At 51.0% G+C, this 21779-nt stretch overlaps 8 protein-coding genes across 9 annotated transcripts; 5 read left to right on the top strand and 3 right to left on the bottom strand.

Moving 5' to 3' along the window:
* Positions 1-980: 980 nt before the first annotated feature.
* Positions 981-3122, top strand: PV10_01912 (uncharacterized protein; the record flags this gene model as incomplete). Its single annotated transcript, XM_016366170.1, has 8 exons — positions 981-1365; positions 1419-1523; positions 1571-1807; positions 1869-2015; positions 2071-2182; positions 2258-2387; positions 2446-2673; positions 2730-3122. 8 exons carry the CDS (start codon positions 981-983, stop codon positions 2949-2951), a joined length of 1566 nt encoding a protein of 521 aa, XP_016229819.1. The 3' UTR covers positions 2952-3122.
* A 683-nt stretch (positions 3123-3805) lies between these two features.
* On the top strand, positions 3806-4750 carry PV10_01911 (uncharacterized protein; the record flags this gene model as incomplete). The annotated part of the gene is made up of 1 exon (XM_016366169.1): positions 3806-4750. The coding sequence occupies one exon, from the start codon at positions 3806-3808 to the stop codon at positions 4748-4750; it is 945 nt and encodes a 314-aa protein (XP_016229818.1).
* Positions 4751-4859: 109 nt separating this feature from the next.
* Positions 4860-6624, bottom strand: PV10_01910 (uncharacterized protein; the record flags this gene model as incomplete). Its single annotated transcript, XM_016366168.1, has 3 exons — positions 4860-6046; positions 6104-6499; positions 6561-6624. The coding sequence occupies 3 exons, from the start codon at positions 6622-6624 to the stop codon at positions 4860-4862; spliced, it is 1647 nt and encodes a 548-aa protein (XP_016229817.1).
* A 172-nt stretch (positions 6625-6796) lies between these two features.
* PV10_01909 (uncharacterized protein) lies at positions 6797-7939 on the bottom strand (the record flags this gene model as incomplete). The annotated part of the gene is made up of 1 exon (XM_016366167.1): positions 6797-7939. One exon carries the CDS (start codon positions 7937-7939, stop codon positions 6797-6799), a length of 1143 nt encoding a protein of 380 aa, XP_016229816.1.
* A 298-nt stretch (positions 7940-8237) lies between these two features.
* PV10_01908 (uncharacterized protein) lies at positions 8238-11251 on the bottom strand. Its single transcript, XM_016366166.1, has one exon. The coding sequence runs from the start codon at positions 11024-11026 to the stop codon at positions 8372-8374; it is 2655 nt and encodes an 884-aa protein (XP_016229815.1). The 5' UTR covers positions 11027-11251; the 3' UTR covers positions 8238-8371.
* A 4461-nt stretch (positions 11252-15712) lies between these two features.
* On the top strand, positions 15713-17758 carry PV10_01907. 2 transcript variants are annotated; one of them, XM_016366164.1, is made up of 2 exons: positions 15713-17181; positions 17271-17758. In XM_016366164.1, the coding sequence occupies exons 1-2, from the start codon at positions 16636-16638 to the stop codon at positions 17313-17315; spliced, it is 591 nt and encodes a 196-aa protein (XP_016229813.1). In that variant the 5' UTR covers positions 15713-16635; the 3' UTR covers positions 17316-17758. The 2 variants fall into 2 exon arrangements, with proteins under 2 accessions (XP_016229813.1, XP_016229814.1); XM_016366165.1 differs by having other exon boundaries at positions 17238-17758.
* A 205-nt stretch (positions 17759-17963) lies between these two features.
* PV10_01906 (uncharacterized protein) lies at positions 17964-19869 on the top strand. The gene is made up of 2 exons (XM_016366163.1): positions 17964-19505; positions 19571-19869. The coding sequence occupies exons 1-2, from the start codon at positions 18393-18395 to the stop codon at positions 19589-19591; spliced, it is 1134 nt and encodes a 377-aa protein (XP_016229812.1). The 5' UTR covers positions 17964-18392; the 3' UTR covers positions 19592-19869.
* A 99-nt stretch (positions 19870-19968) lies between these two features.
* PV10_01905 (uncharacterized protein) lies at positions 19969-21729 on the top strand. Its single transcript, XM_016366162.1, has one exon. The coding sequence runs from the start codon at positions 20061-20063 to the stop codon at positions 21603-21605; it is 1545 nt and encodes a 514-aa protein (XP_016229811.1). The 5' UTR covers positions 19969-20060; the 3' UTR covers positions 21606-21729.
* Positions 21730-21779: the final 50 nt, after the last annotated feature.

Genomic DNA, 21779 nt, shown 5'->3' with positions numbered 1-21779 from the left:
AATCCGAGATTAGAGAGATCTCACCTCTCTTAGGAATACCCTATACTTTAGTGGTCGGAACCTGCATCCATGAATGATACCCTGTTGTTCATAACCCTAGAAAATGCCATCTACCAGTTTCAACAGAATTCCCGCGACAAGCATGACTAGGCAACAGTGCTCTAGATACGGTTAGCAATAATACAACAAACGAACAACACGGAATCAACTAACATTGGATGAGACCGGTGTGTGACCACCTTTCGCTTGTCGCATATATTCTATTGAATGCTCCAAGTCACGTGGGTCAGCAGATACGACGCATTATTAATACTGTGGAAATCGCACGGTTTCGAAGAATTGATGTACAGTATATTGTTGTCCGCTAAGGTCAATTAATATGAGAGTAATAGTAAGAGTCTACAGGTTCGATTAGATCCCTGACTTTGACTTCTTTTCCAGACGCAGGTTGCCGAGGTCTTTATTGGTGCAGCTAAACTATGTATATACCGAATAGATGCAAAGGTGAGGGATCTTGGGGGTCGTGGGGGTCCATTTGGAGGATAAGTTTTTCCGCTCCGCATTGGATGGTGGGTTGCGCCTTCCTTATGGACTATTCCTTCGCGCCTTCCCCAAGCCCGAGGCTGACGCGCACTTGCCACATTAGTCTCCACTGGCAAAATGTCGACCAAAATACTTCGACTTCAGATTCAACGTCGACGGTACGAGATTTTTCTCTGTTGGTGCCTTGGACGTTTCTTCTATGCTTTAAACATGCCAGATCAGAAACCCTGGGTCGAATGACTCGCCAATTCCCGTAGTAGAGTGTGACTCGCGCCGCCAGGCGTCCCTCATATCTCAACCTCGGCTCACTCCACGTTATCGGTTGTAAGCCCAGCATCATCACGGCTCCACCTATGAACAAGCCGAATGCTAAAATACACCCCTCTCTACAGAGCATTTCCTTGCTTCAATTCATTCCTCGACATCCATATTCAACCATGCCTACCAACGTCGAGACCCCTATCATCGTCGGCGTCGGTGATTTTGTGAACCGGTCACTTGCTCTGGATGATGCCCATGAACCGCTGACGTTGATTCTCAAGGCCATTGAGATTGCGCTTGACGACACAAAGCTATCCTCGACATCACGGCAGAAACTACAGTCTGCCATTGACAGCATTGATGTGGTCAGGACATGGACATGGCCGTACGATGATTTGCCCGGTCTGATTGGTCAAAACCTGGGTGTCAATGCGAAGCACCGCTTCTACAGTGATCACGGTGGAAACAAACCTGCAAAATTACTAGACGAGGCTGCAAGACGTATCTCCAGGGGCAAATCAAAAGTCGCTATAGTCACAGGAGGTGAAGCTTTGGCTTCGCGTGGGTCGATCCAACGTCCATACCACCAGTATCAATTCTGACAAGTTCCATAGTAACGGCATGTGCCAAGGCTGGAAAGATGCCCCCTCCTGGCTGGTCCAAAGTTCATGAGGATGTTACAAAGGTGTTTTCCGCGACCGGAAGAGATCTAGGCCAGAGTAAGGTGGACTTGACCTCAACCTCGACTTTGACTGACCTTTTCCAGCTGTTGGTGGTATTCACTCCATCGGCGACCCGATACAGATATACCCGCTTTATGAGAATGGGTTCCGCGCCCATCGCGGCCAGACTATCGCTCACAACAACGAAGAATCAGCTCAATTATATGCCGACTTTGCCGAAGTGGCAGAAAAGCAGCCGTATTCTTGGAATTTTGGTTCCAAGAAGTCCAAAAGCGATATTGGCACTGTTACCAAGCAGAATCGACTCATCTGTTTTCCCTGTCTGTCCCTCCTGAGAGTTGTCGCTGCAAGAGCAATTTTTCACTAACCTCATACTTCTAGATCCTTTGCTGATGAACGCATTCAACACGGTCAACCTGGCTGGTGCGGCCATCTTAACCTCGACCTCATTTGCATATGAGCTCGGAATCCCACAGGAGCAATGGATTTACACGCTTGGAGGTGCTGGAACCCGTGACAACGATAATTGTGGGTGTTTTGTCGCATTTCATATTGATTTCCGACTAATGGTTATGATTTCCAGTTTGGGAGCGACCAAATTTCCATTCCTGTCCATCAATTGAACGCTCACTCGATGCCGCGTTGGCAGTCACAGGCCTTTCAGCTGCAGACATTGATTTGTTCGATTTTTATTCGTAAGGATACCCCCTCGCTCCTCATGCCGTGATATTTCGAGATGCCAAGGGCTTATGGTTCATGAAATCTGATAGATGTTTCCCAATCGTCCCAAAACTTGCTGCCCACCATCTCAAGCTACCAATAACAGGGGGCAGGAAGGCATTGACTCTTTTGGGGGGTTTGACTAGTTTTGGAGGCGCGGGCAACAATTATTCCATGCATGTAAGTTGAATTGTTGTCCATTGAAGCAGAAGGGTTTCCTTGACTGAACCTCACAAAGGCCATTACGGAGATGACACGACAGCTTCGCACAGGCAAAGGTCGAAATGGCTTGATTCTTGCCAATGGTGGATTCCTGTCGTACCAACATGTCATTTGCCTTTCAACCATGCGAGGTCGTGACGGAGCTCCATACCCTGAAAAGGAAATTCTACCAGAGTTTATTACTGATATTCCCGCTCCTCCGATAACTGCCACGGTCGAGGGTGAACAGGACGCGACGATCGAGGTATGTAATCCCAAGCCGGCCCCCAACCGCTCCGTTGCTAACCTGAATCTTCATAGACATATACTGTGGAATTCAAACGAGATAATACTCCCCTCCGTGGGTATGTGGTGGGTCGGTTGAATAATGGCCACAGATTCCTTGCCAACCATGGAGATGAGGATACGTTGAAGCAGCTGTCCACATGGTCGGGAGAGAAAGTTGGGCTTTCCGGTAAAGTGAAGAGTGATGGCAAGAGAAATCTCTTTGTCCTATCCAAGCATTTAGCAGGCAGATTGTAGAGTGTAGGGCTACATGTCAGTACCACTGGGAGCAGGGCAAACGTAACCATGGTAAAAGCGGTTCACTACCTAGAATGATCGTTTCGACATTGCGTATGTCTATTCGGGGATGGTCGCCAAAGCAAGTCAATAACGTGGTCAAGAACATGTAGGAACAAATCTGGAATTCCATTGGCAGTCAATTGTAGGGCTTCGCAACATATATTTAGTGTGCTTGAACAGATGTCGGATCTCACAAAGTTGAGAAACCGCCCAAAGCAGCGAATGTCGTCATCCCGCCATGCAACTTATACGAGCCTGGAGATCTTAGAAGCCTTTCATTAAATTTAGTTGGACGATCATTGGGCGCCTTGGTGGTGATAGATCACAAGTACCAAGTAGCAACCAAGGTGCCATATTCGTAGCTCCGGTCCCTGACCGATCTCGTCCATAGGAGTGCGAGTTGTTCTAGTCGATGATCCCAGCTCCGCCTATGAATCTAATTTGGCGCTTCCGCTAGTCTAGAAGTGTATATCTATGGACCAGAATCTTCGTCCGTCCAGGTCCACGTTCTGAGTTCGCCCCAGATGCATAAGAAACAACATGTCTATGAGTGTAGACTTTATCTTGACAGCACTCTTGAGCTAGTTGGTCAGGCGTCCTACATGTCGAAAAGTGGTCGTAATTAGGTATATATTTCCTTTAATATCCCAGGTTTTAGAACAGACTACTAGCAAAATTTGAAGAATGTTGCTGAACAGTAAATCTTCTACTGTGTGGAACATTACTGAGATAGCTCTCTCGCCTCTTTTCTCTCACCATCTAACCAAGAAACACATACAGAAAGCGACGGGCAATCCCCCACCCCAACTAAGATGCCTAAATTGATAGTCGGAATGATGGGCAGTTCGGTGGCTCACGGGAGCGGGTCATTGGCGACCAAGGCGCAAGTGGAATCCTTTCTTGCGGCAGTCAAGCGACACGGAGTGCGCGAACTGGACACGGCACGAGTGTACAATGGAGGACGATCAGAGGAGCTTCTGGGGGAGGTTGGGGCGGGCAATAATGGATTCGTCATCTCGACCAAAGCACCCGGTTTTGCGGCTCAGTCATTGAAGGAAGAGCGGATCCTCGACAATTGCAAGAAGTCGCTTGCGGCGTTAAAGCAGGACAAAGTCGATATCTACTATTTGCATGGACCAGACCGAACAGTTCCGCTGGAGGAGCAATGTCGCGCCATCGACGCCCTGTATCGTCAGGGCAAGTTTGATCGGTTCGGAGTGTCCAACCTGGCTGACGATGAGGTTCGTCGTATTCATGCCATCTGCTCCCAGAACCGCTATATCTTGCCCTCGGTCTATCAGGGCGTCTACAACCCCATTGCACGCGGGGCCCAGACTACATTGTTCCCCTTGCTCAGGTCTCTCAACATGGTCTTCTACGCCTTCTCCCCTCTGGCCGGTGGCTTGCTTGCAAAGTCGCTTGCTGATATCACCTCTCCACCAGAGGGGTCTCGGTTCCATGAGATGAAGGTTTTTGGTGACATTTATCTCCGGCCAGACGTCCTTGCTGCCTTGGCCAACGTTCAAAAGTCGGTTGATGCTGAAAATATCACTCTACTCGAAGCCACGTTGCGCTGGTTCATGCATCATGCTCCTCTGCGTCAACAGGACGGCGTCATCTTAGGCGCTTCCACTGAGGACCAGATCAATCGCACCTTGTCCGCCTGCGAAGGGCCTCCTTTGTCTCGGGCGCTACAGGATGCTTGGGAGGGTTTAGAGCAAGCCCTCAAGCATGATCCTTTACAATATCATAGTTGATTATGCCTTCGTCACTGTACTTTTACGTCCTCACACGCATTTGTTCTTTCACTAATTTGGGTTATCTCACTTAAGAAATATCCCAACGCTTGACTTTGTCCAAATTGTTTCAGACGACGTGTGGCAACTCGACTATACCTTCATTTCTCTGTGTCACACGCGCATTGATCCTCTCAACGAAGGCCTCCACTTCCTCGGTAACACCAGTCCAAAGATCCATCACAAATCCCTGGCTGGCTTCGAGTCGGAATCGAATTGCTCCAACGGTCTTCTTCCTCTCGTCTAGTTGGGCCGACATGCCCCTGGCCCATCTCCAAAGAATTCCCTGTTGCCTTGCTGCTGCTTCCACTTTATGTTTGACGTTGAGTTCACGAACAAATGCTGCAGTTGCATCAGTGGGGATCGGATCGCGGTGTCGAACGGTCGCAAGTAGGTATGCAAACATCTTATCCAACCAGTTAGGGAATGGATAATCCTCATCGAACGCAACGCTGGGGCAGTGTCTTCTCCATTCGCGATATGCCATGTCAGCTTTGCGATGCACCTGATCTCTTGCTAGGTCAAAACAATCACGAGCAGTCCACGACTGAGACTCTGGGTGAGACAAGATCCAACGTACAAAGGTCTGATGTTGCCGCCGAACCGATCTGGTAGCCCAATGCGCGTGGCCCCTCATTGCCCACTCATAGAACTCGGTATTTTTGGAGATCCAGTCACGGAAAGAAGGAGTGTAGAAGCCATTGCAAGCAATAAGGTGCTGTAGCCCAGCTGGAAGATGTTGCGTTCTAGTCTCTGTCGTAGAGTGAGGCCATGGTACTGGAGCACCCGGAGTAATACTAGCCGGAGTGACACACGTATTTTCTGTCACGTCAACTTCGGTCCGCAGAGAACTTGAAATGAACACTCTGGGGCGCCGCAGCCTCTTCGCTATCGCAAACCTGGGGTTCTGCTGTAACGTTGCCTCTGTTGTGGCAGATGGTGCTGCGGTAACCGCTTGGTGCGGTTTATGATTTGGGACTGTCGCCACTGACATCTCATGACCTGACACACTCTCTTCCCGCCTGCATGGTGACCCTACATAGGCATCTCGAGTCGGCCAACCGTCCGGAATTTGCCCTTGTTGCGCTGAACTTTGACATAGTTGATTGGGATTGGATGACATTGGTCGAGAACCGCAGGATGACTCAGACCGTGGAGGGTGCTTGATGCTTTTCAAAGTGCGTCTGACAGATTTTGCCTGGTATGCAAGGGTCATTTCACGATACATGGCCGCAGCGGCTGAAGGAAGAGAGGGTACTGGAGAGTTGCTGTTAGATATCCCAGATATCATGAAAAATGCTGCGTGGTACTCACAAACAAGTCCGTCCACGTGTGCGTCGGACCCTACTTGCTCATCGTAACTGAGATTGGCGATGACGAACATTGTCCACTGAACATGTTCTTTTGCCAGAGGCCAATGCTCAACCTCATACAGCGCGTAGAGCTGCGTGACAACATACTGTCCACGTGACTTCTTGCGGTGCTTATTTTCATGCTTGAAGGCATAGAAGATGTCTGTTTTCGGAAGCCGTGTCTTGATAAAGTCGGTAAGCTGCGCCTCACGGGTATTGAGGTGTTGTTCTTTAGCATCACAAAGGCGAACTGTTGGCGCGGGTAGTTCTGGTCGAGGGAAGTCAAGGACCCAGTCACACCATGAGAGCAATTGAGGCGGATTGAAATGGAACAGGTCTTGGAAACGCATGATTGTACCTGTAATCGAGCAGAATTGTTGGTATCAGGAGGTAAGATGGTAAAATGCAGATGAACCTACAATGACTCTGCGCGTCCTGGGCTGTAGCCAGGGAAGAGGCGTCAAGCCTGTAGTGAATGGCCATCTCGGAGGGTGAGGTATTTTGACTTCACCATTTGTCCCACCGTGATTGAAACATCGTATGGCAGTTAGAACCCCCACATATTGACATTATCACTCCTTCTGCCGCCTGATTCTGAGAGCTGAGACAGAGATGAAGACACTCTGGAAGCACTCTAGAAGTGATGTCGATATTTTCAACCCAAAACAAATCTCAGCCAGTTCTTTTTCAATTGTTCTGCTCCGTCCTTCATAGGCCAGCCTCTGATCTCGCAGATCTTGACGACAATATCATAAAGCAGCCTGTCCATTGTCTCTCCAGCGCAGTGAAGGTCGCTCTCTATGAGAATTCGATCATCGGGGACTAACCTTATGACATTGGTGACCCTTTCAGAGGATGGATTGGAGAAATTGATTGCAATGGAAAAGGAGAAGTAGACCTCGGTGGGGACTTTGGGGTTGATAAATTGCTTTACAGCGTCTGGAGGCCCAGAATACGAGTGCATACAGATCCTCGGAGGGTATGGGAGAGGTCTGGCACTGTTGAATTCATGAAAATCGTGCTGCTGTTGCTGTTTCCGCATCGCGGACTTTGAGGGCTTTTCATGCCCCTTCCACATGCTTTGCAGCAGCTCGAAGACGACACCGTGTGTTTGGACGCTATGGAGAGAGACTGGTCGCTTCATCTCTGCGGCAAGTTCGAGCTGGGCTAGGAGGATTGTCTTTTGATGTTCCATGCTGACACGATAAGGGCTTAGGGGGCGGCCTTCGCGAGCACCGGCAGTATGATGCATTCCACACCCGTTAGTCTCCTGCCTTGCACCTTGACACGAGGATTCAGTCTCAGCAGCTTCTGGTAGGCGGAATGCCCGATCCAAACCCACCTCCCCCACTAATGCAAGAGGGAACTTGTCGAGCCTAGCTCTCGTTTCATTCAAATAGTGTCCGAGTGGTATTGGTGGCGGTAGTGCTCGAATTAACTCCATGTCTTCAGGCACGGGTGATAGGACTGACTGATAGTGCTGAGCTGAATCTACCTGGTCATTATAGCGGCGGTCGTCGATCAGCTGGTGTGACATCCAGGGATGCCACCCGAAAGCTGGTACGACCAAGGGGCCTCTGGCAATGGAGAAATCGGTGTCTGACTCTGCTGGGTATTGAGATGCGGTGTTTTCGACCAAGATTTGGTCTTGAGCTCTGGTGGACATGACGGTGAGTACTCTGGCCTTCATGGATGCAATGTCCTTGATAGAAGCCATGATGTCAGTAGGGTGGCAATGAGCATCAAACAACCCAACTTCCCAAACCTCGTCGCCATCTTCACCAACCCCTTGTGCCATTTTGGAAGCCCTGGAACAGATTACAACATCGGATGCAACGCAGTCGCCAGCCAAGGGAAAATTTCAAGGAGCGCAACTGCCGACGTAGAGAATATTTGGTCTGGCCCTGGCTAGGAAAGAGCAACTCTCACTCTCGGTTCCTCCTGTGCGTCATTTCATGCGAGTCAACGATGCAATCACGTGATTATACATGACCAGTATGAGTACTCTGTCGTTCTGTCTCCCTCTCTCTCGCGCGCTGTCTAAGAGGATTGATCCTACGAGGACTAGCCCTCGTGTTGCTACAACTGGGTCGAGATACAAGTATCGTTCATGTTCACTCTTTATTACTTCATAACGAAGTGCGCTAGGTGTCCTGTCTAGATGCAGATGCATACCTAGTACCCACATGGAATTCTATCAACGCCAAAACACCAAAAATCATCCAGTAAATTACACCAGCATCTGAGCATCTATCTGCAGAGCTGTTGTCTCGTTGGCATCGACGTCACCCTCAAACCCCCAAGAGGAGATGGACTCGTCCAGACTTTCGTATCCTGTATCATTACTGATCACACTCGTTCGTCTCGGTACTTTTGGATTGCTTTGGTCCAATACGTCAGTATCGAAACTGTTCCCATATGGCATGTTCCGAACCTCGTCTCCGCCTGCGGCTACTGGCATTCCATGGATCGAGAGCTGTCGAAGGAGGTGCTTGGTCACAGATCGAGTAAGCAAGTTCGCGGTGGAGACGTCCACAGGTTGCGAGACGTAAAAGGCTGCAGCTTTGGTTGCGCCCTCGTGTTCCAAGACATTGAGAGTTTCTGCACAATGGAGACAATTCACAATGTCTGCTCGTGCCGACATTGGCGTTGACGAATCGATAAAATACGGGGGTCGGGCATGCTCACTGAATGATGTGCCTGGGCAAAACAGTGTCTTGACGGCATTGGAGACACGTTTAAGGAGCACCAGTCGCTCGGAAGTGCAGAACACTGCGCTAGCCGCGAGCGCACGGGTCTCTGCCGCTGATCCGGGTGGTGCGACTTTCAAAGCATAGTCAAGATGCCCCTGCAAAGTCACTGTGGACTCGGGAGACCTCAAGGACAGTTGCAGCGCCTGTGTCAGAGAATGAGTGGACCGCCATGCAGCAATCGCGTCAAGCGGTGATCGAACCGCATGATCCTCCACAACGACATCCAGGAGCGAATTCGAAGAATGCTCCTGCGTCGGGCGATCGTACATCAGATTATATGCTCTCTGGCACACCGTGTCGATGAGGACATCGTCACACGGAGTGTTCAACAACTCAGAGAGGTATCGCGGCAGTCGATCAGGGTCCCGTGCCGCGAGGTCATCTTGGGTGGACTTGGCCCTGCGCCATTGTCTCCTTGCAAAGAGCTTCCCAACATGGTTAGCCACCCTGGAAGTTGCGGTGCCGAGTGAGCCCACGCTCCACAATAATACCCGGACGTGCAACGCCTTGAGCATCAATCTTAGGGGCGTGTAGGGCAATGTCCCAGAGCCAAAGATGGTCAAGACAACGCGGCTTCGACTGACTTCGATGTCTCCGCCAGCCAATTGAGCGTCAATGGCAATGTCCCACGCCTTGATCCGGGCCGCGTCATCATCTGCGGTGCGTCCTGTCAGCCAGGCATAAGCCCGAGGCCCGAAAACGTAGCCAAAGCTGTACTTGAGCCACTCCGAGGTGATGGCTAGCCACTCGGGGAAAAAGCTGTGGTGAGGGAGGTTCAAAGCTTGCATGCTGGTACTCCACGCCCTCCGCCGAACCTGGATGGGGGAGGCTGGAGCGGGGATTTGCGCCGAGTCGGTGCCCATTTCTTCGAGATCATCTTTGGGTGAAGGCTTGGAGTTGAAGAGGTATGAAAAGACCACAAATGCAAGGAAGGTCAGAGCCACAAATCCCTTCATTAATGGTATCACCCCACCGGTGCGACAAAAATTTGTGAAGGCGGCCAGATAAACGTGAGGCGAGCGTAGAAACTGCCAGCCGTCGAGGAGTTCCAAAGGAATTCCAAAAAGCCCTTTCTCTCGTGATTCATTACCATTGTCAGGCTCATTCAATCCATCCATAATCATCAGTCCGGCAATGGAGCCAAGCATAATCCGCGTAGGCCATTTGCCCTTGAAGCGAGATCTTTCCGCCGGGGTCTGGTAGATATGTCCATAATGCTCCTGAGATTGATTCTGCCGCATACGGCGCCAGGCATCTGGCAGCGGAACCAATCCTTGAGGAGGGTTGGAGGGCGCGGGACTGTCGCTCGATGTTGCACACTCGGTTGTAGCGGGTCCGGATTCCGGTCGCTCCTCGATGATTGTGTCGCTTGTGAAGGCCACAGCTCTCTGAGCATCATGGCCTCCACGAGCAATGACCTTGTCAAGCGTTTCCAAACGCTCCTTTAAGGATTTGTTCTCATCCTCCAACCGCTTTGTGCGAAACTCGAGATGCCGAATGTACTCGACCGCTTTGGTGAGAACAGAAGCCTTGTTGAGCTTGTTACTGGGAGCCAGGCCATCCAAGTCTTCGTCGTCGCTGTCCACATTCTCCCCGTCCTTGCCGGTAGACTTCTTCGTAACACGGAGACTGGGCACGCTGTCTCGCAACTCTGCGATTTTGGCATTTAAATTGGCTCTATATTTCTTCTCAATGACATTGTGGGGCCGTTTCTTTGCGGCAGGTACGGGAACATCAGGCTGGTAATTGGCAGTGGGAATGTCCGTAGGGGACAATTTTCGCTTGAGCATTGGCCGTTCGTTTGGGGAGGGCTGATCGCGTAGAGTATCGCCGCTGAGTCTGAGGTCGAAACTGAAACGTGAATCTGGAGATCCCGAGCTGTGTTGAGGCGTGAGGATGTCTGCAGGAGGAGCGGTGAGGAAGCTGGATTTGGCGGCGGAATTGAGGGCGTCGCCGTTTGTCGTGGAGGATGGTGAAATGGGGAGATGGAGCAGGCTGCTTGGCTCTATATTGTTTGGTTCCAATGACGCGACCTTGCCATCAGAGGCGCTCAAGGAACCATTCCAGTCAAGCCAATTGTCGAAGTCACGGCCAGCCGATGAGTCCAGACCGAGAGTTGGCTCGGCCGACATGGTGCGCGGGGGGGTGGCGGACAAAGTTATGACTAGGACAGAGGCTGGAAAGGAATCATTGCTATTTTGCGTAGTGAGGCTGGGGGAGATGAAGAAGTGAGAGAATGAGCGATGAAATAAAGGCGGTCGTTGAGATGATGTGGAAGGCGAGGTCAAGATAGAGGTTGGCAGCTTGTAACGGCCTAGGGATGGAAGCAGTCTTCTTTGGGCGTGGGAGTCGAGACAGGAATTGATGGTGAGTGGTGAGTGATGAGAGAGTCCCTGACTAGGCCCGAGATAGGGTTAGATGCACTGGCGTGACTGGTATCGATTGTGAGCACGAGCGGACTCGCTAGAGCCAACTAGGCCCACAAGAGCACCTAATATGAGAGGGCGATAGGGCAGCTCGCGGACACTCCAACACGATTGAACCCTTTGAGTTTAGGTGCTGGCGCTGTGGTTGGCTCATGCCCATTCCCCCTACTCGGCACATGGTCTTCCGCTCTGCTAAGCCACAGATCATCACTAATGCCACCCGGATCCCCCTTCTCTGATGTCTAGTCTCTACAGAAGCACGCGTGGCATGGCACCATGGTAAAGACAGAGGCTCCCGAGGCTCCCGAGGCTCCGTCTACCCCTCCATTGTGTTTTGACTGGCCAAGTATCGAAAATAATCGAACATACCTCTTGCACAACTGGTCAGAGCTTATACTAATTCTAGCAATGTTGATATTGGGAATCAAATGTTATGGCTGTGCCCTGATGATCCCTCAGGCATTCTTCTTAATATTGGGAGACCTTTCAACTCGACGGCCTGAGGTGAACGTTCTTACATCCGACAGTAGCTTTCTGTCTATTTGTAAATCACAAGTCTAGATAGGTCCTGTCAGCATAGCACGAGGGTGGCCTGGTACGAAGCAAACGTCCACAGTCGCCTCGACACCCTCGGACCCCGCGGGGACCGACAACTAGAAGCATTGTACAAAGAATCGACTTCGCCCTGTTCTCGGTAGCGGCGACCCGTAGCCGTGACAAATCCTCCAAACCTGTCGTTCTCAAAATTTAAGATGATCAAAAGTGTCTCTTTGCTCGAGAGGTAGAGATGCGCTCCTCAACATCTGTTCAGATTTCTCAAACACAACATCTTTACTTGAAACCTTGAGAAAGTGGAAGTCCTTCTCTCAACTAGAGCCCTCAAATCCGTCAAACACGAACCATACTCCGTATATATTTAAGATAACTTAGCTGTTAGCAACGCGCTGATTGGCCATAGTCCACACCAAAGACCACAATAACCGCAGAATCTGCAATTTGCAGCTCATTCAGGCCATGGGCAGTTCCTAATGATCAAGCACTGTGGCACTGTGACCTCACCCCTGCGAACCCGTGACAGAGATGCCTGCCTGTATTGGGAGACCAGGGGGCGGCATCCGGATAAGTCGGCGATGGAGCAGGCATGAGCAGGGTAAACATCTCTCAGTCAGATCTCATGTGGGCTGGTGAATGTCAGACGCGACATGGGGGACCAGGTGACATATTTGTCTGCCTTGACACAGCCTGCACAGCCTACACAGCCTTGGGACGTTGCAATCACCTCTTGTTGGTCCAGTGGATATAGCGTCATCAAAGCAGGCATAACTCAATTCCACATGATCGCCCATCCAACTTCTTCGTTGCCTATGGGAGCACGTGGGGAGGAACAAACTTAATGTCCAGCACAGTCGGCCCACACGGATATGAATTTGGGATAGCAAAAAGAGGTATGGATTGACCATCCTTGGGCCGAGCTGATATTGGCCATGAGTTGTGATCCAGCCTGCCAGGATTACAGTAGTAGACGACGTGACGACCCATGGTCCGATCTCTGCATCGCCATCCTCGAATCCCCTCCGATCGATCCTTCGAGACCGGTGACGTTTTTCATCAAAGTATACGGTGTGACGGTGCGAAAATCAGGTCACAGGCGAAAATTTGAACTTGTTTTTGACTTGAGATCGAATGTTTAATTCCAACTGGCCACTGGGACACTGGCTATCTGTCGTGGCTTCTTCAGGATGGCCTGGCATTGAAGACCACCAATCGCATCAATCCTGGTAGTACTTGTGGGTGATGACGCATTGGATAGTTGACTTGTTCTTTAAGGACAAATGAAGTGCCCTCAAACTGGAAAAATGGTAACGAATGTGCGGCCATGCCAAGCCACTAATATTCTTTCTTGTCATAAGTCGATGACCAGGCAGCCAGGCACAAGGCGCCGTGGGTGCTCCATCTGGCTACCAAAAGGCATACTGGCACTGGCGGGTACCTACCCACCTACGAGTGCCTTTACTGGTACAAGCCATGATGTCGTTTTACCCGCGTATGCTTGGACACCCACAGCACCACACGGCACGAGTCCGGCTCTTCAGTCCGAAGGAAAAATGGTTCGATCGCGCAACGACCAATGCTGGTACTTGTGAGTCTGGCGGAAATCTCCACATGCGTCCCCAAGGCATGAAGTAGCAGACCTACAGTGTGTCTGCCTAGAGGTGGTATATGGAACTCGCCTTGAACTCACTGCGACTCCACCTACGGAGTATGTGACCAGGTCCAAGAATAGCATAGCAATAAGAATGGGTGCTGCTAAGTATGCAGCCCAAGACTGCAAAACAGACAGATGACAGGCTGCGTTTTCAGACCTCTCAAACCATCGCGTAAAGCGTTCGCATAGTGCCTACATACACTCTATCCATTCATTATTGATATTTACATCCCTGGATACCCCACAAGAAACCAAGTTGTTGGTTTAGTGAGAACTCTGCTCTCCCACAGTCTCTTCTGTATGGATACCAGGAATCACATGGAGATCTTCTGTCTATTTCGCCAGGCGGGAAATGGAAGGCCGAGTATGGGAAGAAAATGTCATTGTACTTATCCAGTACAAAGTGATCCTGTCGTGCCTGTCAATCTGCTTGAGTGTTATACCTAAATAAACGAGCACTGTGACCATGGACATAGTCCTAGACGAGAATGCGCCGAGGATTTGGTGCGTGGATGTCCGTCGTAGACTCGCATGGCTGGATTTATGATTGGGCGTCGTGACCACTTTTGGCACTTGTGTTGAGCCGCAGCCCATGTTCAGACTCCAAGAGTGGACACCAATGTTCTGAATGCTCTCTGCCGGGCTTCCGTGGAGATGAGTACATAAATGACGTGAGCTTCTCATGAGCGTCATGTGTCCAAAGTATTAATGATGCCAAAGAGCGGAGATGGTAACAGGGAAGACAAGGCATTTGACTACTGAGCAACTGACGGCACTGCCTGACCAACCAGCGATAGTGCGTCACCAGGACAGTGAGTTCCAGGGTTACTCTCGAAGCGAGCAATAGTAATCAAGCCAAACAATAATAAGGGATCAACAACACTGCAGGCCTCACCCAGGCAGTGGATAAACATCAGAGGAAGATCTTCCTATAACTGGCAATGAGAAATCCTCTGCTGTGGGATCATTTCGGACTGTAACAGAATATGGTCTACCTACGGAGTCCACAATATACCTACCTGTTTACGTTCTTACAAGAACTCTGTAGATGAATGACAATGACATAACAGAAGTACAACACTTCCAGGCCGTTCGAAGATTGGGCGCGGCGGCCCCTCGGCCGTCGGATCTAGAGGAATCTACATACCTACTACGGAGTATGAGGTACCTAAGGTACCTTAGGTAGGTTGGTGGGGGGGAGGGAGGAAGGGGGCCGAGGGGCCACGGGGACGTCCCTGACGCCGCGTCAAGCGCCCGCACGCCGCCGCCGCCATCTGCCAACTAAGTAGGTGGTTCTCTGTTGGCGTTCTCATGAAAACGCAAGCACTCTTTGTCCACACGGAAACTTCTGCGCGTCCTCGCCCCTGAAACCTGAGCGGGGACAGAACATTGGACCTGGTGACCTGGTTGGTACAAAGTAGGTAACTTGGATTTTTGGGTCAGTCCCTTTGGCCTACTTAGGCGCGTCAGGAGAGGGATAGACTGTACTGGCCAGAGACTAGATACCTAGGTACCTAAGTAGTACCTTAGGTAGGCACGGTAGGTACCTGACTTTCCATTGCACTGTAGGTCGCCTCTCAGCAACAATCACAGTGCGACTACGGGCTAGGCCAGAGGCCCCTGCCTGTGTGTGTCCATAATAACCTGAAATTATACAGATTCTCCAGCAAGACAGTACCAGAGGTGCTCGCAATCATTCGCCCCCTAAGGCGCCTCAGTGGTCCTAATCTCAAGAGGGACTGCCGAGTTCTCAGTCTCCAATCTCTTGCATGAATTCGAGCCTGACCAACAGTGTTGCAAGGAAACTGCCAACACCCACCCAGAACGTCAGACGACCATTGCAATTCACTTGGATTTGTTATCACTTCGGCCGAGCTTTGATTCCCTCGACTCCATGTTTAGCCCAAGCCACTTCCGTCGTGCACAACTTCAAGCCCACCAAGTCTGACACGGTCCACGATGGTCCCGTTCAAAGTAAATTTTTCATTATGGTGCCAATGACAAACTCTGGTTCCAGCCCAACACTCTGGGTCTTGTCCGCTCCGTTACGCACCCGTACTTGGGTCCTCGTACTTTGTCATCTCAATCCTGACGTATGCATATGTCTATGTTCCGCTGGATTGCCGAATGCCCGAATTCTTCAGCCAGCAGTTGCCACTGTTCACGTTGCTTATCTCCATAGATACCTTGATCCTCGCCTCCCTCGTTTGCATATTCAAGTGCCAGACTGCATTGCCAGTAGTGATCAACACTGTTGAGAACCAGGATATGTCAAGTTGAATGCTTGAGATGCCCTGCATACACCCTTACATCCATCATTCACACATTGGCAACAGTTTTGACCCACCAACTTTGACAGCCATGTGCTTGTGCGTTTGAAAAAGCCGTCAATTGGTGTTTCATCTCCTTCTCTGCCCTCTCAGTGCCTTTCCCACGCCAACAAACCCGAAATCAACTTGCTGATCGCTCTCGTCACACTTTCCTCCTGGACTTTGGGTGTCGATCAGCCCATCCACCGCCTCCACCCCCAAGCATACCCTCTTCTGAAGCGACCCCAGTCAGGAGCAGGGCAAGACTCAACAGTGCCAACCTTGGATCCTTGGTCTTCCCGCCTGGCCGTCTAGCAACCCCTGGTACTACAAGTTACCCTCAGCGTGGCCCAACTCCATCTGGTTAGTCCCTAGAGTTGACCCCTCTCCCTCGGTAGCCTGAGGATTGCGCCAACCGCCACTCCACTCTACTGGCCGACTGGGTGACTGGGTGACTGGGTACGAGGCCTACCATCCTGTAAAGGATTCAGTTCGGTACATAATATTATTAGGCCCTATTCCTCCGCCTCAGTCGTGTTTTGTTATCATCGTGCCATTCACTCCTTTCCAACAAGTGCACTACTTTCACCTCAAGGCAAAAACTTAAGCACCTCCTCTACTCAACATTCTCAACGTTCTATATCACCCACCTACCCACCTAGCCACTGAGAGTGTCTTTGTTACATCCGCTCGCCAAAACCAGAGCCGCCGCATGTACCCCCATCTACCATCCACTGGCTAGAAGCACTGCCCCAATTCTGTTTGTCTCACAGTGAGGTGACTTGTGATTGACGACCACCATGCATTCATCAGAAGGATACTCAGCCCGATACACACCAACCTCGCCATTGTCTCCCCGTTTACCCTCAACACACCACCCCATGTCTCACCAGTCGTCACGTGCAAGACCACCACCACATGGCCGACAGGCATCAAGAAATATGCACATGACACTCCCAAGATTCCATCCTTCCAATTTCAACCATCTCGATGCTCCTGCTACTCCAACCTCAACTGTCACCAGCCCAGCCATCACAGTCAACCGAGTCAATCAACCCATCCAGATCGAGTCACCCCGACTGATGCGGGAGAAGCAACGAGAATTTCTTGAACGAACGCATTTGTCATCCAAAGTCGCCGCTTCATCGATGGGTATCAAGCCTGGTGGTCCTCGGCTAGATCCCCTCGGCAGCCCCAAGGGTCCTGTCACTCCCCTCGAGTTGGACGAAGCCATCGACTACTTCGCAGTGGCTGGTGCTGGAAAGCCGTCTCCAGCGACCAGTCCCGCAGCGAGAAGCCCTAGAAGTGACCATTCATCCGAGAAGGATGAACCGCTCACTAAGAAGGTCAGGCAAGCTGATATCTATCGGTAAATAGGGGTGGTCGCTTACAGAACGTCAAGACATCAACATCCTCTTCCTAACATTTTTTTTAGCACGAATCAGATGTCGACACCAGTGGCTCGCCGTTGAGAAGTTGAGCGAGGGGGCTTCTTCCAGATCGCCGTACAACGGTGTCTACCACATCCAATCTCACGAATTTCTTTTTATATCACGACTGCATCAATACCACACTGGCGCTTAGCATTCCAATCCGGGGACATGGAGTTATCTTAGCCTGCATTTCGAATATGGCATCACGATACCCCAAAACGGCATCCCGTCATCTCGAACGGAATTCTCTGCAATCACATTGTAGCGAGAGAGCATACCGCACCTGTCATTTGCCTGATCGACATGGTCAGCACATCAAGCCTTCTGAGAATGGCTTGGGTCGACATAGCGTGAGCGAGCATGTGACCTGACTTACGACCAAATATAGACAGGATCTCCTGGTGAGACGGACGAATATTTCAGGCTCGGTGGAGATTTGCTACCCAGGCTAGCTGGATAGACCAAAATCCATTACTTTTTGAACATATCATAAATCTCGACGTGTAGTGTAATAGTGGCAGGGAAGACTTTCGTGCTGGTGCAAATAGTCGCTTCCCAGTCGGCGCGGTGGCTGAAGGCCTTAATGTGGCTGAGGATCGTGGCACCGACGTCAATGCCGAATCGGGAAGTGCCTAAGTGAATGGAACTTTGGCCATTCCACACCGCAGTCTGTGCAAGACACCTTTACAATCTCTCACTCTCACACCTTTGAACGTTCTCTCGCTCTCCCTACTCATTCGAAACTCCCTTCGAAGCCTCGAGAAGTGCCGGACAAAGGGTCTGAGCTGTTCAGCCGGCCTCTGCGTGCGTGCGTGCGTGCGTACTGAGACTCCTGCCATTCTTTGTTCACTTGCTTCTCACAGTCCCAAACCCGTCACCCACCCCCCAGGCTCATCGACTCCACCACATCAGATTCCCTCAGGATTCCCTCAGGCTTCCCTTGGGCTAGACATCTCTGTACCACCCTCTCTCGCTTTTGAGACTATTCCTCCCCTATCATCCCCGTCATGCATCAAACAGATCGTCGTCATCCCAGGTGACACTCGTTCTCTCTTCCAGCTGCGCTACACCACTCGACTCGACCGACGGCCATCACATACCCTGGTTGCATGGCATAATCCGACATGCGCCAACCTCGCACTACCAACAGGACTCACGTCTTGGGGGTTTTACTCTTTGTCGTCTTTATTTATTTCCTTTACAGCATCAATACGGTTCCAGTAACAGGGTCTCCTGATCTCTTGCAAAGGACGGCTGATGCGGCCGCCGACAATCCCCTGTCTCCTCCTACCTCGGCTTTCCGCAAGCAGTCCAACTCACCAGGCTCCAAAGGTGTCCGGAGACCACCTCCTGTTGTCCATTATGATCTCAACAATCTCACATCATCGCCCAATCCCCTTGCACGCAACGAAAAAGTTCTGATTTTGACTCCTTTGGCACGCTTCTATCCAGAGTACTGGTCCAACCTTCTTACCCTAACGTACCCTCACGAGCATATCAGTCTCGGATTCATCACCCCCAAGACAAAAGAAGGAGATGTGGCCACAGCGGCTTTACAAGAAGCCATTGGCATCACACAGTCCGGCCCCATCGAGCACCGCTTCCAGTCCATCACAATTCTTCGACAGGATTTCGACCCTCCCTTGAAATCCCAGGACGAAAAAGAACGTCACAAACTTGAACATCAAAAGGGACGTCGAGCCGCCATGGCTCTTGCACGAAACAGTCTCCTCTTCACCACCATCGGTCCTCACACTTCATGGGTTCTGTGGCTCGACGGGGACGTGGTGGAGACACGACCGACATTGATCCAGGACCTGACCCGCCACGACAAACCCATCATTGTTCCCAACTGTATGCAACGCTTCATCAACGATCAAGGCGAGTCAGAGGTGAGACCATACGACTTTAACTCGTGGCGAGACAGCAGTGTTGCACAAAACCTGGCAGCGTCATTGGGACCCGAAGATATCATCCTCGAGGGGTACGCCGAGATGCCTACGTATAGGTTACTCATGGCAAAGGTTGCCAAGTTCCCGGGTGAACCAGAACATGACGAAAGGAGAATCATGCCGTTGGATGGGGTCGGTGGCACCGCCCTAATGGTCAAGGCGGATGTGCACCGAGATGGAGCCATGTTTCCTCCTTTTCCCTTCTATCATCTCATCGAAACCGAGGGCTTTGCCAAAATGGCCCGGCGCTTGAATTATGAAGCCTTTGGTCTACCGGATTATTTTGTGGGTCTTTTTCCTTGACGTTGTATGTCGATCTTTGGTGTGACAGTTCGCTAACCCAGGCCCAGGTGTACCATTACAATGAATAAAACCCACTGTCCCAACATCCAAGACATGGAAACATGCAATGTAATACGAAAAGTCTAAGACACAATAACGGGGTATGATAAGTCATGAATATTGTCGCATGACTGCTGGGCAGTGAGCAAGATGTCTAACATCATGACTGGGCACCACATGGAGGTTCAATTCATTAGATCGGCGTCAAGGGAAGTGGGAAGATGTAACACAATTGAGGACAATGAAATGCGATGTGAACCAGTTCGGAATATTTGCTTGTCGTGTAACCATGCTGCTTTTAGTTCATTTATGATATCATTCGATCGTACTAAAAGCAGCCAGATATTCTCCAGTCCCAAAAGTTGCCATCCCATGTCAATTCACTGATTCCTCGATACCGACTCAAGTCGATACTCTTCTGCCTTCTTTCACGCCACGCCCCCTTCTCCGCATCTAACAACAAGAACGAGTTCGAGCTCCCTAGAACATCCAATCCGCATGCGCATCCATGTCCAGGTTTGGCATCCGACCACGCAGTATCCCCACGTTCGCAGCCTTGTTTGGCGTCGGATTCTGGGCTGGCACACGGCTCAAGTACGCTCAAGTAGCCAAACAACATGCAGAAAAAATGGCGCAGCAAGATTCGACCGGTCAAATACCCACGGGCCAAAGTCAGGGCAAGACCATAGAGTCACAAACAGTCGAGTCAACTCCACAGCGGTTACAGGGCAACAAAGCTGCCTGAGATTGCTGGGCGCTTCGCAGAAATTTCATATACTCGCTGGATCAGGTTGTAGCTCGTCAAACGGCAGTCGCACTATGAAATTTGTCTTGAAAAAGAGGTGGTTCTCCTGGACATGTTCCTCGTCGTCCCGCGCTGCAGTAGCGGACGCAACTCCATCCTCCCTGCGTCGAGATTCGGACGCTGCCACTGCTGCAAGTCCTACGAGTCTCCCCTCTTCTTATCCCCACCACGATCTTGCCAGCTTCATCACCGACGCCCGACGTACAGGCCTGTCTCCGACCAGCACCGTCTACACGGGCACGGCGTATGAATACTTGACCCTGGAAACCTTAAGTCGCTATGGCTTCGAATTGACCCGTGTTGGTGGAAGGGGAGACCGTGGCGTCGATTTGGTCGGATACTGGAGGGTGCCACGCTCTCCAGACATACATCTACGTGCGGGATCCTCTTCTTCCGGTGAGACTGAGACTACATCAATAACAACTCGATCGTCAGACGTGTACCGTGTTCTTGTCCAGTGCAAACGCCTAGTGGGCAAACATGCCAAAATCGGTCCGAATCTAATCCGCGAACTTGACGGTGCAGTCCGAGGAGCCAGAATTGGTCGCCTGTTTCCCTCTGCAATCGCAAGCCCGTCGACGGGGCGGGATTCGACACTGCAGAGTGGCCTTTCAGATGAAGTCACTGCTGGGGATGAGTCGTCGACCGATTTAGACAGCCATACTACCAGGGATCAGTTCCATGTCTCATCCGCCGCTTTATCACCATCTACTTCAGGTCCTGTAGTTGGTATACTGGTGGGAACCAGGCCTGCCACCAAAGGCGTGGTGGAAAGTCTTCGTCGGTCGACACGGCCATTGGTCTGGGTCATGTTGGAGGAAGTTGAATGTTCTGGCGACGCGGCATCCTCGCCGGGTGGTGTAACTCGTCAGGAACGGAACTTGGAAGATGCATCTCCTCGTATTGACCAGGCTTTCGAGGATGGGGACAATGAGAACAGAAGGAATCTTGACCAGGACGCCCCCGGCAATCTTCTCTCCTCTCCAGCTGGATTCTCCGCCGGCGAACACGCTTCGCCAACGTTTCGGGCGCCGACGCCGTTGAAACGCGGCCATATCAAGCAGATCTTGTGGAACCAGGCTGCGCGAGAAGCCGGGCTCGAGGGTGTCGATGTAGTCAAACGATATCGACCTCGAACGTTACACGACCTTGAGAACGGCGATGGATGCGGTAGCGGCAACGGTGAGATTGAGGAATTGGTCCTGACCAGAGAAGGCCGGGTCATTCTCGGCATGTGATTGGAGCCCGTGGGCATGGATGTATATTATTGTCGGCCATATGGCCGGAATCTGTCCCTGTGGCCATGACCAAGGGTGTAATAATAGCGTAACAACACGGACCCGCCATCTACAGTGAAACTCCAATCATGGGGATTGGCTGTTTCCCATATAATATGATAGTAAAATGACATC

The sequence above is a fragment of the Exophiala mesophila genome (assembly GCF_000836275.1).
Source record: "Exophiala mesophila strain CBS 40295 unplaced genomic scaffold supercont1.1, whole genome shotgun sequence".
NCBI classification, from domain to species: Eukaryota; Fungi; Ascomycota; class Eurotiomycetes; order Chaetothyriales; family Herpotrichiellaceae; genus Exophiala; species Exophiala mesophila.
This window is presented reverse-complemented; position numbering and strand designations above follow the sequence as displayed.

What these genes read in the sequence shown, in the direction of transcription:
- PV10_01908 (XM_016366166.1), bottom strand. Translation starts at nt 11,026, where the DNA reads ATGTCGGCCGAGCCAACTCTCGGTCTGGACTCATCGGCTGGCCGTGAC.
- PV10_01907 (XM_016366164.1), top strand. Translation starts at nt 16,636, where the DNA reads ATGCATTCATCAGAAGGATACTCAGCCCGATACACACCAACCTCGCCA. An exon ending in ATGAACCGCTCACTAAGAAG is followed by an intron (nt 17,182 to 17,270) that starts GTCAGGCAAGCT and finishes CATTTTTTTTAG; the next exon opens with CACGAATCAGATGTCGACAC.
- PV10_01906 (XM_016366163.1), top strand. Translation starts at nt 18,393, where the DNA reads ATGCGCCAACCTCGCACTACCAACAGGACTCACGTCTTGGGGGTTTTA. An exon ending in TTGGTCTACCGGATTATTTT is followed by an intron (nt 19,506 to 19,570) that starts GTGGGTCTTTTT and finishes ACCCAGGCCCAG; the next exon opens with GTGTACCATTACAATGAATA.
- PV10_01905 (XM_016366162.1), top strand. Translation starts at nt 20,061, where the DNA reads ATGCGCATCCATGTCCAGGTTTGGCATCCGACCACGCAGTATCCCCAC.